General features: G+C 38.3%; 1 protein-coding gene across 5 annotated transcripts in view; it reads left to right on the plus strand.

The window, feature by feature from the left end:
* The window catches only part of ST18 (ST18 C2H2C-type zinc finger transcription factor), a 232,405-nt gene extending 223,007 nt beyond the window's left edge, over nucleotides 1-9,398 (plus strand). For all 5 annotated transcript variants that reach the window (XM_064653296.1, XM_064653305.1, XM_064653315.1 and 2 more), the window contains 4 exons: nucleotides 2,017-2,105; nucleotides 3,561-3,664; nucleotides 5,913-6,056; nucleotides 6,848-9,398. In XM_064653296.1, the coding sequence (XP_064509366.1) occupies nucleotides 2,017-2,105; nucleotides 3,561-3,664; nucleotides 5,913-6,056; nucleotides 6,848-6,988 (478 nt within the window). In that variant the 3' untranslated portion in view covers nucleotides 6,989-9,398. The remainder of the gene's footprint in view (nucleotides 1-2,016; nucleotides 2,106-3,560; nucleotides 3,665-5,912; nucleotides 6,057-6,847) is intronic.
* Nucleotides 9,399-17,120: the final 7,722 nt, after the last annotated feature.

The following is a 17,120-nucleotide window of genomic DNA, read 5'->3' on the forward strand; positions in this document are numbered from 1 at the left end:
TTCTCATTTTTCCTTAACAATCCACTGTTGAATTGGCAACGTGTGAGGTTAGAGCCAGAATAAACTGTGTTGAAGTCTTTTAAATGGCAACATGGTTTACATTGCAGCTAGAGTGATACAAAACAGAATTACTTTGAGAGACTTAAACTTTTATGTCTTTTTCTATGTTCCCATTGCAGCATGACTTTCCTAGGTCTTCAGATTAGCACAGTGCCTACACAGTTTAAAATTAAATAGAGTTCTTTCCTAGAGAAATATAGATTTGTATCTGCACATCTTTAAAAGAAAATGGAAATATCATTTAAATGTCACCAGAAAAGTTTTAGCCTAACGGCATTAATTTCATGTTGTTTTCATAAACTTTGTATTTAAACGGCTAGAGACACACATAAAAACATTAAGCATGCAGAACTCATATGGATTTAAAAAGTTTGAAGTTATGGCAATCTTACAAAGAAAATTAACCTTACAAAGAAGGAGTCACACATATAACCAATAACAATAAACACCAGCTATCACTGTGACAACACTACTATAACCTGACTGTATTCAATCAATATTACTCAAAGAATCTGGCTATAATATCTGAATTAATATCTGCCAAGTTTAGTTTTCTATCTTTAACAGGAATTAAGTCTACATTCTCTATCTCCTTTGCTATATTCGTAACACTCTGAACCAACTTTTGCAATACAAGAATGTCTAAGGTGACTTGAATAAATTCAGTCAGAGTCCAATGCTATCCTAATTTTATGATCTACATCCCCTGTTAAAGTCTTTACATCAGGACACTAGTGTAAATTTTAGCTAATTAAGCAAGTAGCATAAATAGTATTTTAGTTGGCTGCAACTCAGAGTACAGATGACTTCTGTCCTACATAAGGCTGAATAACACTCAAGATGTTACAAGCAAATATAGCTTTGTGATATGATATCCTTTCCTAGGACATTTGAAACCTAACAAGTAACTCATGGCTTTGAGACAATCTTCCAGTTAGCTATCTGCTCTGGGCAGAGATAATAAGCAGTAATTTAGAGCTGAAGAACTAGCATCTTTCCCTGTATAGTTTTTAGCTAAGCCAACAAAAGCTTGCTTGCTTTTGAATTATTTTTTTTCTGTGTGGAAATGCCATGTCTGTTAGGATTTTTGTTTTCAATTTTTACACACACACACACACACACACACACACACACACACACACACACACACACACACACACACACAAATCAACCATTTTCTTGTGGAACAAAATTTTCCTTCACTCCTTACTTGGCTACATCTGAATACAAATCCTTCTGCCAGTTCTTCAGCATATGGGTATTTCTTCCTTGTTATTTATATAGATAGTATTAAGGCAGTGCAATTCATCTTAGCCCTTTAGTGGGCTATAAAAATTGCCTCAGATAATTACCAGCTGATGAAATTGTAAGCTTTGAAATAGCAAAATGTAATTTAACGTGAACAGTGGTTAAAAAGCAAACTGACTATATAATAGAACCATTCTAAAAAGCTATTACAGCCTACAGGGTATATCCAGAGTTATTATTGTATTGATCATTATTATGTATCAACAAAATGATCCAATAATTATGCACCATGGCAATCATCCTATTAATTAAATTTTTTTGGGATAGTAAACTTGCCATTTCATAGGACCATACTGTCCCTCTCCTCTGGAGCACAATCCCTCAATAAAAACAATTCATAAGTGTTGGAACTTCAAGAATTCTGTAAATGCATCTTCACATAACTGTAGCTGCCATTGCTATTTTGATTACTTTGAAATATGCTTGAGTTGTTTACTTATAGGTTGAGATTTCTGTACCAATTTTCAAGCTACAATATACAGTTAAATGGCTCTTTATGAGTTATGTCATTCCCTGAAGCTATACTATAATGGAGATACTGATGTGACCTTAGGTACAGAGGTCTGTCCAAGTGCATGATAATATCGCCTGAAAGGATTGTTGCCATTTTCAAGTGGGTGCTAATGTTTTTTTTCCTATCCGTTTCAGCCTGTCTGGTTGTCCTCTGAATGCACAAACCATAAAAAAGGGCAAAATTTCAGAAGAATTAATGACTATCAAGCTTAAAGCAAGTGGCGGTAAGGAGATTTGTAAAAGATGATGACATTTATTTAGATAGAAGGGCCCTGACTCCCATTTATGCTTATGCCCCTTTATGCCATTCTGGCATTAATTCTCACTACTTTCAGTTGTCTCTAGTAATAAAAAATCTTAAATAACAAAAATCTTTGCATGAGAGATTAAAAAATTATTCTCATTTACATCACGATAAACCAACATTGAGGGTATTCTCTTGTCTGAGAGCATTATTTTTTTTTTTGGATATGCTTTCAATACTGTTGCTATTAATAAATTATTAGTTACAGATTAGGAGGACTTGGCTAGCTAATGACTAAGGTGAGAAGGGAGAAATATTGTGGTCAGAAATTGACTCATCTCCCTAACTTGAATACTACCTGGTTTAGTATCTACGCAGTGCTTAGGTAATTTTGCTAACCCAAGTGCAAAGCAACAATTACCAAATAGTTACAGGGGGAAATGTGCAGGAGTCTCCTTTCTTATACAGTGTGCTTTAGAAAGTTGAGCATTGAGCCAGGATTCAGGAAACTTAGTCTTTAGCCTCTTACTGCTGAGCAAAACGGCTGTGTTATTGCTTACACATTTCCCAAGCTGGCTCCCCAGCAGACTCAGTTCAGGGCTCTAGGTTTTAACAACTGTGGCACAAATCTCCAGGCAGAGTTCGTCTCAGAGTGATCCTAAGCAGAAAGAGCGACATGTATTGCCAGCAGCTGTAACTGCTCTGTATTTTTCAGGACAAGACTTCTATTAAAGAGCTGAATTTTTTATTTTTTTTTTCTATCTAACTTGGTGGAATGTAAAAATCTACCTTCCTTTTTTTTTTTCTATAATGCTTGTTAGCTTTCTGATAATTTTGTTTTTGCTGTTACTTAAACTTCACTATTTATCAGGTATAACTAAGGCTCTGGTTATTGAAGTTATTCTGCACAGAGGTTTGGCCCCACAGAAGTTCTTGCAAGATCAGAAGCAAGTACAGATGAGCTTATTAAAGTCAGCAATTATACCAGTGAAGATGTTATCCTGGAGTGTTTTCTGAAAGAGAAGGGTTGCTGTTATGTTTTTTTAAAACAAACAAAAAACCCAACCCAAGGCCCATACCCAAACACTGCAAAAATGGCCTTATATTTTATGATAAACTTTCCTCTTTCTGGGCAATTTTTCCTTTCTGTACCCTTCAGCTTGTAATTGCATGTTGCAATGGGAAAATAAAAGGAATTGTGAAACTCAAGGATTAGGAATAGCCTCTTCTGTGTTTCAGGTCCTATAGATCTTTTACAGGTAGGACATAATTTTGACAGTAAAAGCAAAGTAAAAGACAATTTAAGGATCAAACATTTGGTGAAATACTTGTTATCTTCTCCTTGTTCAGTAACAGGTAATGTAGTTTGTTAGTCATACATCCATTTACATATGGACACTTTAAATCTGACATTGTTATTTTCAACTATTTACAGGTATTGAGAGTGATGAAGAAATAAGACACTTGGATGAGGAAATAAAAGAACTGAATGAATCCAACCTTAAAATTGAAGCTGACATGATGAAACTTCAGACTCAGGTATGACATTAATGTGAAAGTTTTACCTTTTCTTATGCTATGTTTAAGCATGATAAATAAATTAGATACTGTGTAAATGCTATGTTTAAGCACATCTAGTCTCCCTTGCACGAGTTTTTCCATCGTTCTGTGGCACTTATAAGTACCAAAAATCCTACATGCTTTTTTGTCAAGCTCTTGCTTGCTTGTTTTCTGTAAATCAGCAGCAGGTTCCTGGGTATTGTCTTAAAGATCTGGTGAATGACAAATTCAGGGCAGCTGGGAGCTAGTCTTGGCAAGCAGAAAAAAAATATACTTACAAAACAAAACATTCATTTTCCTTTGTTGACCAAACGTTTGTTGACCAAACCATGCAGATCTTATGACTTGAGTTTTTAGGGAGGATATTACCTCTTACTAGCACACTCCAACTCTTAATGCAAGTTGACTTTGTTCTTAGGTGTACCTAGGAAAATCTGCCTAGTTCACTGTCAGTTATCCAAATAGTTTGAATTTTGCCTACAGGCAACACCTGGTAAAGAATGTATGCCTTTTGCTAATTTGTGTAGCAGAGGAGTTTGATGGGAGTTAGAGGAGTTATTCTCTTTCATTATTTTGTATACTGGAGAGGTTAAATTACCTTTAAGATGCTGATAGCGGTTCTATGGAGTGAGCTGTGTAGGTTCATCCCTACAGAGTCTCCTACATGCACCTGGAAGCTAACCTGGGTGGACTATGTAAAAGCAAGAGCAGAAACTTGCTCAATATTTTTTGAATAAGAGTTTAAGTGAGATCTGGGAACTGAATAAAAGTCTAAACTGATCTAAACCAAACTGAGTGTAACCACACCCCACTGTATTTGTACCACATTGGAATGCATAGTGTTGATTCGTGCTGGTTTTGTAAAAACCACTACGTGTATGGTCTAAATAAAGGAGAAGTCTATGCCACTTTTGCTGGATCTAAACTGAAACGGCTATGGGGATATCCATCTCAAATTGCACTGCAGGGGGGCTGTGCTCTGTGCCTCAGGACACTTAGTTCTCTCTGGTGATCACTGTGCTGTTTGTACGGAGATTGCCCAATTTATGCAGTCAGATTTCTTCTCCCCAGACTTGCTCCCTGGTGAAGGCAGTCTGACCAGCAAAGCCTGAACTGAACTACAACAGAAGCAATAACTCCCCTACCTCCTTTTAATCCATCCCAGCCAGGTGTTGGGCTGCTACAAACATCCTCCACAGGAGAGGTCGTGGTGGATGGCAGGCAGGCAAAAAGGGGTTTCTCACACTGGGGAGTTTTGCTCTGTGTGAGGAAAGAAAGTAAAGTGGCCACAGCAGGAGGCAATTAAGTAGTGCAAAGAGGTGCATACTAATAAGGATAGGGTGGGCATAACAATCATGGATGTTACTGCACCCTTATGTGCCTTGCAGAGCTGTGGCCGGGCACAGGGATGCCAGCCCTTGGTTTGGCCCTGTCCCACTGCCTGTTCCCAGGGAAAGGAGAAGGGCAGGAGGAAACCAGGCCCTGCAGTTGCTGTTTATGTTTTTTCAGCACTGCTTTGACATATAAGCCTTCAGAGCTGAATATATTCCAGAGCTCTCACTTTAAAAAGATACCATTTTTCTACCTTGGCTGCTTTTTCTTGCTCTTTCCGAAACCCTCCTTTCAGTTCTGTTGATCAGAGATCATCTTTGTGATGATCGCTGTGCACTCAACCTCTCATATCAGTTTCCTTTCCACTCTATTTTTCTCTTATTGTTTCCAGTGCCAGCCCTGTTGCTAATCCCAGCCAGCCCACAGCTCACCCAGGAGCAGGGCGGGAAAGCAGCACAACAGCTAATACCCGTGCCCTTCCTATTGTGGTCGATCAGCAGGGATGCTGTAAGAGCAGGACAGCAATGTAAACATCAACCCCCTTTCTCCTTCCCTCTGCCGGCCCTGCGGCCGCACTCTCCATCCCAGCTCCACAATGACCTTCCCCCCGAGCTCAGTTCCCTCCTCCTGCTGTGGGCCACCCTCCAGTGCCTTCCTGCCACAAGGTTTCTCCATGAACAAGCAGTGAAGTCCATCGATTCAGAGCAAATACAACCTCTTCTTTGCTTTGAATATTTGGGGGAGTAGTTATGTCTCTCCTAAAAAAACATAGCTGAGTTTCAGATCAGTTGTAGCCCCTCTTGTAATCACATAACTTACATTTTGAGTTCAAACTGGAGTTACAATGCTGCCAAGGGTCTGCTTGTCTGTGTGTTTGTGCGTGCCTGTCTTTTAGATTACATCTATGGAGAGCAATTTGAAAACAATAGAAGAAGAGAACAAACTCATAGAGCAGAACAACGAGAGCCTGTTGAAGGAGTTAGCTGGCTTAAGCCAAGCCCTTATCTCCAGTCTCGCTGACATTCAGCTTCCACAGATGGTAAGACCACAGCCAGCAGCTTTGCACCTTCTTTGAGACTGTCTTGCCAGCACTTGAAGCAGATGAGCAAGCTCAGGGACCAGCAGGAGCACTGAAGCTACAGTAGCAGAGAGCTCTTTTAGCCTGATTTACTTTGCAGAGATGCTGGATCATGAAATCTGTGTGATGGCAGGCACAGTTGCTTCCAGGACTGAGCCAGCGCTGGTATCTTTACCCTGTACCACACTGTGCAAAGCAGGCTTTTTCCCCGTCTCTCCCTATCTGAACATCCACCCTGCACAAAGAGTGAAAATTTCACACTGAGAATCCTTATTTACTCTGCTCCCAAATCAAAACTTTAAACTGTTTAATACAGGTGATTTTTCTGAAGCCAAAAAAGCTCTACCTTCTCAAAAATTTCACACCTTGCTTGCAAACACAGGCCAAATCCACAGAGGTACTTGGGTTTCCAGTCCCCTTTCCAAATGTCAAGAGTGCCACTGAAAGATTAAGTAAGGACGGTTAGGGGGAATGTCAGCCACAATCTCAGAGCCAAATAAGCAACAACAAAAAAAAGCTACAGTAATCATAATATCTCCAACTCCTTTGCTTGCTTGGAGAGTGCGTAGATCCCCCCAGCACTGCAACTCCTGTCATTTCCACAACCCCTCCATTAATACGGATGGCTGCCCTGTTTATGACTTCTCCCCAGTTGCCATATCGCTACTTTTCCATGCTTTGGGGTTGGGTATTTGGGCTTTTTTGGCCTAATTTTATCTCTTACAATTATAATCTGTTTTGTCTTCATTTAGGGGCCAATCAGTGAGCAGAATTTCGAAGCATATGTAAATACACTCACAGACATGTACAGCAATCTGGAACGGGACTATTCCCCCGAATGCAAAGCTCTGCTGGAAAGTATCAAACAGGCAGTGAAGGGCATCCATGTGTAGGATGTGAAAGCTGCTGGGCAACAGAAATTACTTAACAGCAGTAAACTCCAGATGGATCTGTTAGGAGTTCATGTACTGCTAAGGGGTGTAGGTTGCCATGCTGCATTTACAATTGCAACATTGCACTAATTTTTTCCCAGCTGACATAAAAAAAAAAGAATAAAACCACAACAGACTATTTGTATTAACAGCAATGCACTCTGTTAGTATATTGTATTTATTTCAGTACAATTTCTTTTTTTTTCTTCTTTTGCACTCAGTTTTTGTAAAGTGAATGTAAAAAGTGTGTGCAACTATTTTTTATATTTTTTATTTATTTCTAATCAAAGAGTTGGTTTTTTTATCTTTTAACAGCATTTTTGCAGCCTGCCATATTTTTACAAATGTGTTTATTAATTTATTTTCCAACAAGATTTTAAATAGACTGAAAGTTATACTGTAAATTAAATAACTTGCTGGGTTTGTACAGGAAGATAAAAAAAACCTATGAAAGTAACAAATGACTGAACCGTGGTTCTAGTTTTATTTTCCTCACATCCTGCTTTTTTATAATGGCTTTGTATCAGAAATGGGTTTGCAGTAACATGAGATGTGAAGATGCACGGAATGAGAAGACAAATGGTGCCCACTAGTGGGGAACTTGGGCTCTTAAAAGCACAGTATGCTGGAAAACAGTGTGTTAAAGAATACGTTAGCAATAATGAAATATAGCAATCAGCAAAGCACTTGACTTGGCTGTGTGATTTAGCCTATGAGAATGATTATTTAAAATGTTTCAAGAGAACTTCAGATTTATTTTGCCACTGCAGTTTTTGTTCAGAGTTAGCTCATGAAGGGAAATGACAATTATCTCTAAACAAGAAGGGTAATTAGGCAGGTACTGGTACTTTTTTAGTATGAGACGTTGAGGTTTTACCCAAGTGACCAGTATTGCTATGGAATTGGATTTGGATTTGAAAAACGCAAGCACATCCCAAGCTAAAGGCTTTTTGCATAACGAGTCGAACACATCTCCCCTGAAATGGCATTTAATACTGGTTTGAACTTAACGGCAGCTGAGAAGGCAGTGGTCTGGAGGGGAATAGTACTCCTCTGGCCTGACGGTGGTTGCTTGTCTCTTGGAATGACTGGTAGCAACGCCGTGACTGGTTTCTCCTATCTTTCTTCACTAAGACTAGGCTGATACTGAGTTTGTTACCAGTCTCTTGGTAGGATACCAAGTGCTACAGAGTGTAAAGACAGGTGGAGGTGTGGACAGACGAGCACTTGCACAGAGGTGCCAGCGTGCTCCTCGGTATCTGGTTAGCCTGGGTATGGAATTTCTGAGTCCGTCAGAAACTAGCGGTTGCTATAACAGAGGCAATGTCTATTTCAGGGATTGTAAGTAATTAAGCATTGTTTCAAAAGTTTTTTTTATATTTATTTTTTTTAAGAAAAAGGTATAAACAACCAGCTAAACTGCCTTTTTTGTATGCACACACACCTCATGTGCATATGTGCCTCAGTGTAAATGTATACATGGATCTAGCGTGTGTTTAATTTTTCCGTGCTATAATGAAAGTGTTTATTTTTATTAGCCGCATTTATATTTAGATTGAATATGATGGCATTCACAGGCTTGACATATACAATTATATTATTACTGTTTCTGCACAAAAGTACTATTCAGAAGTGATTCAACTCTCATGCACTGTGGTCACTGTTCTGCATTAGGTGGGGCTTGCTTTTTGTTGGGAGGTTGATTCAACTCTCCGATCTTAGTTTAGACAGGGGAAAATGTATGTTCTTAGGAGCTGTGTTTATTTTTAAATTGATTTTTCAAAAGCTACCATACATGCTGTCTAATATAAATAGGAGAACACCAAACAAAAATTTGCTATTAAAGTTATTGTTCTTGCTAAAAACACAAAAAGCAAACATTTGTTATACTTGTTAAATGCATACAAAATGAGTTCACTCATTACAAAGACTAAAATTTAATTTACTAAATATTTTAACAAATTTGTTATATATTTTATTTAAGTAAAAAAAAATCTCTTACTGACCTATGTATTTATTATTATGATTTACTATGGCTTCAGGTTAATTTATCTGTGTTTGGTTGTTTGCTCAGGATGTTCTGTGAAGTATGTTTGTATTTATTTGCCTCCCTTGTACTTGATGTGTTTTGTAATGTGCACTGTTTTTTTTTTCTTTCAGTTTTCCTTTTATTTGTGTTTAAATGCATTGATGAGCTATACTGTAAATTAGACCTTTTGTAAAGAGCAATGATGTATGCATTTTTTTAATTTGGAGTAGTTTGTATACTGTTTCTTCATACAATTAATATTTCTTACATCAAAACAACAAAATTGTGTTCTGTGCTGTACATTTGGTGTATGGTAGAAAATAAAATTGATAATGAAATATTGCAGCAAGTTTTTTGGGTTTTTTATCCTCTAGATGTTGACTTATATTATACTTTCTTAACTGCACCTGGCACTATACAATGTGTCAGATGTTTCACTTGCTTTGTGTACAAAATGTGTCATCTCTGTAAGTAAATGTCTGATATAAATAATTTAATTAGTGTTTTACTTTGTCAATTTGAAATAAGAATGAGAAAAGTAGAACCGTTTAAGAGGTCCTTTTCACTTCCGAAGGGAAAAAAATCAAGATGATAATCACTGCATTATTTAATGCATTCTTTTCTTGGCAGTTGTAGACTTCATTTATACTGATAAAGTACAGGATTTGTGCTGACCTTTAACAGCTGCTAAATGATGTTTAAACATAAAAGCCATTGTAAAGTTTCCAGCAATTCGGAACCGCCCACTGTTCCAGTGCAATTTTCTGCGGAGAATTGCAGTGCATAGATGTTGCACAAATAAAAATCTGCTGGTTTTAGAAAGACAATATTTCCACCTAATGGACTTTCTTTTTTCACTGCTCGTTGTAGCGAAAACAGGCCAGTTTTATTTAGGATGCATGCTAATGGCTTCAGGAGCATTTCTTGTCTCAGATTCCAACTTTCCACGGATAGAGAATAATTTTCACTTAGAAAATAAGGCAAATTTAAATCCCATAAAGTAACTGGTAATTGTTTATTTGAATAGACATATTTAGATAAACCAAAATGGACCCTGACACTAAAAAAACTATGTCCTGAATTTAAATAGAATAGAATTTCAAAATTTGCATCACATGAATCCTGGATGTTCACAAATCTTGATGAGTTTGGACTCTAGAGTTCGCAAAAGGCTGGGATGGAGACAGACCTGTCCTGGGAAGCTCTGCTCCGCTGGGGTTCAGAGTTTTCTTTGTTCTAGGACACTTACCCAAAGACAGCATGAACTTGTTCTTAGTTAATTATTAGTTACTTACATAATATGTTTTAATGAATATAAATAATATTTTTAAGAGTTCTTAAAATTACTTTCACTTGGACCTTCAGATAAGCAGACACTAAAGGGGCAGTGTCTTCTCCCACATCACAGATGAAGCAGAAACAGGTTTCCTTTATCAATGTGCCCTAATGCTAAACAGATAAAGACTGCAGCCAAGATTTTCATTTTGTCTGACTGCCTAAATTCAAATCACAAATTTAGAAGGCCTTATTGTCAGATAGGCAGCTCTTCACATCTCATTTTTCAAAGATCTATACTAAATCTGATCATCTGCTATTTATAAGATTGGGGAAAGACAGTGGTATGAGGCTGTTAGGCTCTATGTACATGTTAAGAAAACTATGCTGTATTCTCAAATATTCCAGCAATCTGAGAGGGAATGTGAGCAGAAAAATACTTTTCCTAGTGGTTTTGGATGGGAAATATGATATTCACAGTTAATTGATTACATTATTATTATTATCTAAAGACTATCTTATCTACATTCATCTTTAAACAACTTGCTCTGATAATATTTCAGTATTGAAATTACGGCCTTTCTCCAATAAAAAAGAATAGTGTAAATACTTAAGCCATATTCATTATTTAACTTATATAAGCTGCGGAGTCAGCAGTATCCCAAAAAGAACAAAACATGTTGTGCTTGAAACAACCTTTAAAACCATTTTTGTCTTCTGAAGTTTCCATTTTTTAACAATAGTTCTGAATCTATCCCTATAGAAAGGGGAAAAGTACTTGACTCGGAAAAAATACATAAATTCCAATTATTGAATTAACTTGAATGGAATTAAAGTTTTAAGTATTAAGGAGATGGAAGGGGAGCAAGAACAGTTAACATTTGTTGTCCTGACAGATCAGGAAGCCTATCCTGCTTCTTAAATAATCACAACAAAGATTTTTGAGTCCATGTTGTAGAAAACAAATTCTGTAGAAAACAAATTCTATTTTATTCTATTAGAACCAGAATTTTATATAGAATTCTATATTTTATATAGAATTTTGTTTCTATTTACTAATTAAGCATCTCTTGTGTCCTTCTGACTTAGTATATCTATCTAACTATGTCATGGCTTTTCTACTCGATGCCCCTTCATTCTACTTACATTGTACTTTTAATAAGTCACGGGATTTCCTAATGGGAATTTGCTATCATGCAATCATACAGAGTTGTGACAGAAGTCATCTCCTTGGTTTCTCCCTGTGTTCCACCAGTGCAATACATTCTACCTGTTTTACCATTTCTGCTACGCTTAAAGTTTTTTTATGACTTGTGCAGCTGTATAACTTGGACACTGCCAGGAGATCTGTACGAGATGAAGTCCTTTGTTCAACTTGCTCAGGATACTGTGAGATGACAGAACTCCATTTAGCTTTTGTGTAATGTAGGACAGTGACCTAGTTTCAGTACCTTTCAATATCTCATTCTGGCTTCGTTTTCTTCTGTCTCTTTTGGTCTAGTAAGTCTTAGACAGCCAAGCTTACACATAATTGCATCAAGGATTAGTCTGATTTCCTGTCTGACTTCATGGTACAAATTGCTTCAACTGCATTTCATTCTTAACGAATGTTCCCAGGGACATTGTCTAAGTAAATCTCAGGACTTTTCAGTTATGTGATAACAATTACTATTTAGGTGGCTGCTGCCTGCTCCTGAAACTGTTACTGCATGGGATTTTTTCAAACCAGCTTTTGGTGCCCAGCACCAGATTTTGGTGCCCAGCTTCACATCATTTGAAGTGGCCTCATTTTTAGACGCTAAATGCACAGCTGTTTTTGCCAAGCAGGGCCTTTTCAAAATTCTCTTCTCTGGCCAATCCAAATTACTAGCTAATAAGTTTTCATATTATTATTTCATAGCATTGTTTTATATATATATGCACCATCAAATTCCATACTTGTACCCATCCCAGGTATTGAAGAAAACATAATTTATGTTACATCAAGCTTAACTCTGACTCACACCAAACTCCTCTTTTACTGTTTGTGCACACCTTTTTTATCTTATTTTCTGACAGAAAATAAAATAAGAAGAAAGAACAAAGGACTGAATGTCATTTTTTATCTAACTGAAGATATCATCTGTTCAACCAGTTCCCTGAAGCTTGGGCTAGGGTTTAATGTATGTGGCCTGAAATATTCCTCAAATACATGTACCATCTCATGTACACCCTCTGCATACTTCTAAAATAAACAAAATCTGGATTAGGAATCAGGTTCTATACTGATTTCAAAATTACTGGGATGAAATTGATTTGATCCTTTAGAAGCATGATGAGCTTAGTTCCCTTGGGAGGGAAGTGCCTAGAATTGTGAGACAGTTTATTTAATCCTGATGTATGGTCAAAAAGACCTTAGGAAAGGAATGAAGGTTTATAAAACTCATCTTACCAGAAAAACATGTGTAAATTGATTTCCTTCAGAGAAAGTACAGTGCAATTTCCATAGACTGAAGAACTGAGCTCTTTGCACTGACACATGGCAGAGACATCACATGTAGAGCATCAGTGCTGAAGACTGTGAGGGGATGCCTTGTGTTTCCCAGTTGGCAAGAGACAAAATGGAACCCCAGAAAGCCCAGCTTTAGGCCTTACTCAGGCTTATGGATAACCCTGAGCAAGACACTTGATTCCAGCTCTCTTTTAACATCTGGGAAACAAAAACGACTTTGAAGTGCATTAGGAATGAGCAACATCAGTCTTACAACAGGGCATGTGGTACATGTGTGTGTATACAATAAGGAAGGAAGAGCCTTAGCACATGTGTAAGGGCATATAGCAGCTATTACTATGTGACAGGCAGTACACTATCAGTTTCACAACAGCAATTGCTGTGCTTGATGAGAGATACCTGAAACACAGCACTATATATTACATGCCTTGAGGGCAGTCATAACTCTGATGCAACCACTTTGTTCCCTGCATTTTAGGGTCACTGCATGGTCTCAGCTAAGGCATTCAGATCTGCTGCCTCTGGTTTGGTTCCTACACCTGTTAGAACCATCTCCACCCTATATACCCCAAGTTCACTAGAAATCTCTACTCTTCCTTTTTCAAACACTATCAGCTCTCACACAAAGCCCATCACGTAGGTTTAGCTCTTCTTTTTTTCCTTCTAAGGCATCATTATAGTCTTCATTTTATTGCTGTGTTTCTTACATTGTTCCCCTTGAAAATATTTTCTAGTTAGTGCTGCTGGTCAGTCTCAAACTAAATTTTCAAAATGCAGAAGCTAAATTTCAAAACAACAGAAGAAAAGGCTATAAAAGCAGAAGCATTTTTACTGAGATAATGGAGCTCCTAGAGATTTTGTGAAAAATCAGCTGATTGCTATGAAAGCAAAATTATGATTCATGGGAAGAGAGAAGAGGAGGGAGGTTCAGCTGTTACAGATTCTGTTTGGCAAGGACTGGCTCCAGATCAGCGTGATGTACAACTCAGACTAGCAGCAAGAGTTAGTGCAAGGTTGGCCAAAGAACTGTACCCTTGTGCTTGGTGCAGTGTCAAAGGATGTTCACAATACAAATATTATGTGTTAAGTATAAATATTTGAGCAAGAAAGCAGATAAACAAGCAGTGACTATAGCCCCCGTGTTAATAGTGACACTGACAGGGTCAGGGGCACAGGGCAGAAAACCACAGAACTCCATTGGATGCCCTACTACATCAGCTCCACCCAGTGCAGAACAGGTCTGTTTTCCAAATGCGGGTCTTTACCAATTTTGTCACACTAAATACCCCCTCACCCTGCTATAGTATCATCATGAAGAGTGTTACTACCTTTCCTTCTTGGGGAAGCACACACTACCTCTGAGCTCTAGCTCACCCCACGGTGAGTTTATGTCTGGAAGAATGAAGGCATTTCCCAGCATCAGCTGAGCAGGCAAAGCCTTGCTGGGGAAAAAATCAGCAGTGCAAAACTCCAGCAGCCAGCATGTCTGCTTTCTCAGGCTGAGGTTTGGTGGGGGTGGCTGGTGGCAGGGAGGAACCAAGGTGCTGGCTGTGTGCCTTTTCTCCTCTGCATGTTGGCAGCTTCCCAGGTACTGCCATTTCCAAGCAGGTAGTGGCTGGAGGCCGCTGGCTGGCTGGAGGCCGCTGGAGGCCTCCAGACTGGAGGCAACCCTTTTTTTTTTTTTTTTCTGCAAGAGGCTTAAATCTCCTTTCACCATCTTGGGAGCATAGCGTGACTGCAGCCATCGCTGGCTGGCCCGGCTGCCACTGTTCATGATGCCCTTTTTATTACCAGATTAGAGGACATTGTCGTGACGCGTATGAGGCCTTTCAGATAAGGCGCTGTACAAGTTCCAGCAGGTTCCAAATACAACAGCACGGCTTTCGTATCCAGCCTACAGGATCAGAGTTTATTTCCCCAATGCAGACAGCTTTGCACTGCCTTCCTGTTAATTAAAGTAGTGATTACAATACTGCACTGTTTACATGCAAGATTTTGCATGGTCTTGGCCATTCACGTGCAAATGAACTTGTAAGCCTTTCTGTGCCCTAAAATCTGCTGATGTCAGTCTTCCAATTCTAAGTCCACGTTGTAGGACATGTGGCTTTCTGTAGCTTAGCTTTGATGCCCCCAAGTCATATTATCTTGTTTCTGAGCTTCATTATGATAAATCTTTCACTGGTTTTAAATAAAAAACTTTAATTGTACCGTTCTTATTCAGCTTAGGTTTTGGCTCCTGAAGGCAGCAGTTTTAATTGCATCATTTGTATAGTGGCCCAATATGTTTTGGTGTGAAAAGTGCATTATCACGTTTAATTTTGCATTATTTTCCCCATATGTTTTAGTTACACTAAAACTTCATATGGGAAGTGATGAGGCTTTCCCACTGCTCCCTCATTCTCTCCTCAGTGATTTTTAATGAGCTAAGACCACACTATTTTCTTTTGTTCTCATCATTTGAGGTTTTAGGGAGATGTTTATTTGTAGGGTAATTCTTGTATTTATGTAGAGCAAGGCATTAGACATTTTTATCCTCTACTTATTAACAAGCCAGATGGTACCGGCTGCTACCCACACAATTCCAATTATCAGATGGCAAACTGAAATATACGTGGGGCAAATGAGAAGATGTATATTAAAGAAGCATCATGAAGAATTGGCTTCTCAGAGATGTTGATTCACAAAGGGGTACTAGCAATTAGGTATGACAGCCTGCTGCTGAACGTACAGTTTTGGCCTGGGGGTGCAAGCATTCAGCCTCCAAAATTTTAATACTATCTCTCTCTTTCCCCTATAGTATGAATACATATCTTGGAGATATAATTCATGTCTTTCATCCTTTAGATTTCTTGTCCACTTCAGAGTGATATGTAATATCAAAGCCAATCAGCAAGTTAAGATACCCCAGAAAGAAGCAGAAGAGCTGAAAATTAGCATGAAGTTTGTGAATCACATTTCCTAATACACTCTCATGCACTTCTTAGTATATACCTCTCCAACATCAAAATGAGGATCTAACAAAGTATTGCTATTCCAGGTCTCAAACTGACCTAGAAATTACAATTTATGCGTGGATTTTTACTTAAGGGCAACTCTCAACTTCGGGCTTAAATATAAGGAGGTCTGGTCATGCTTATTATGGTTAGCTTCACGGTCTTTTAAAACAACTTTTGTAAATTCAGAACCTAGACCCAGTCCTTACTTAGGGATTCACTCTACATCATTGACACATCAGTATTAAAGAATGAGTGTTTTAATGGCAGGTTTTATATTGCTTTGCTGTGGTTTTTTTTTTTCTGGCCAGAAGACACACCATCTATAGGAAAAGTTTTGGGGTAAAAACTGTGCATTTGTGCCTTCTTTATTTTGACACAAAAGTAAAACACACACAAGTTGGCTGTGAAGATGGTGAATTATTTGGGAAGCTTTTGTGTAACATTTCTATTCCTTTTCCCCACCAGCTGAAGCTAAAAGTGCTAACCCAAATCAAACTGTGAAGAAATTGATGTCCTCAGGTCAGATCAGCTAGAGGAAAAAGTTATTTATGCTAAAGTAATGGTTTTTTAAAGTCCTTCGGTCATTCATATAGGCTACTAGGAGGTTAATCATCTATATGAGCGGATTTTGCAAAAGTTGTATTGTGAAGCGTTTCAGGCTGTTTCTAGTTTCTGTTTATAGTACCCAATGAAGTGAACACCTTCTCTTTTAACAGCTGCTCTCACAATGCCAGGGAAAAGGTACTCTCCTCGCAGCTGTTCCTGGCTCTAACACATAGAACTTACAGATCTTGGGGATGTCTTAACAGGATCTTTGAAAAACAAGTCTGCATAGTTTAAACACCATCTACACTTCAAACAGTTGACTATGAGCAAATGGCACATTTGAAAATTCTCACTCCTGTTCATGGAGAAGTGAAAGATGTATGCAGGCATTTGTCTGCCGTTTGGGTACACAAGTAAATGCTACTTCTTTGTTCTCACCTTCCATCTGTGAAATGGGGTGACTAATAACATTCTTTTCCTCTAGATGTTAGCAGTAAACTTGAGCAAGATCTGCAGTGGTCTCTAGGATTCTCTAAGTGAGATCCTAATTGTAAAGTGGTGGTACACCCGGTCACACAGTTTTGGGGAGTTCAGACAGAGCTTTTGTACCTGGCTTAACAGGTACAAAAAACCCAAAACAAACCCAAAACATTGTCCAGTGCTTGTTCATTCCAGTGAAAGCAGCCAATTGCCTAGTTTATGTTAGAGATAAAGGTTAGGCAAAGTAGAGAGATTCAAAATAAGCATCTCCTTGTA

Source organism: Pseudopipra pipra, chromosome 1 (assembly GCF_036250125.1).
Source record: "Pseudopipra pipra isolate bDixPip1 chromosome 1, bDixPip1.hap1, whole genome shotgun sequence".
NCBI lineage: Eukaryota > Metazoa > Chordata > Aves > Passeriformes > Pipridae > Pseudopipra > Pseudopipra pipra.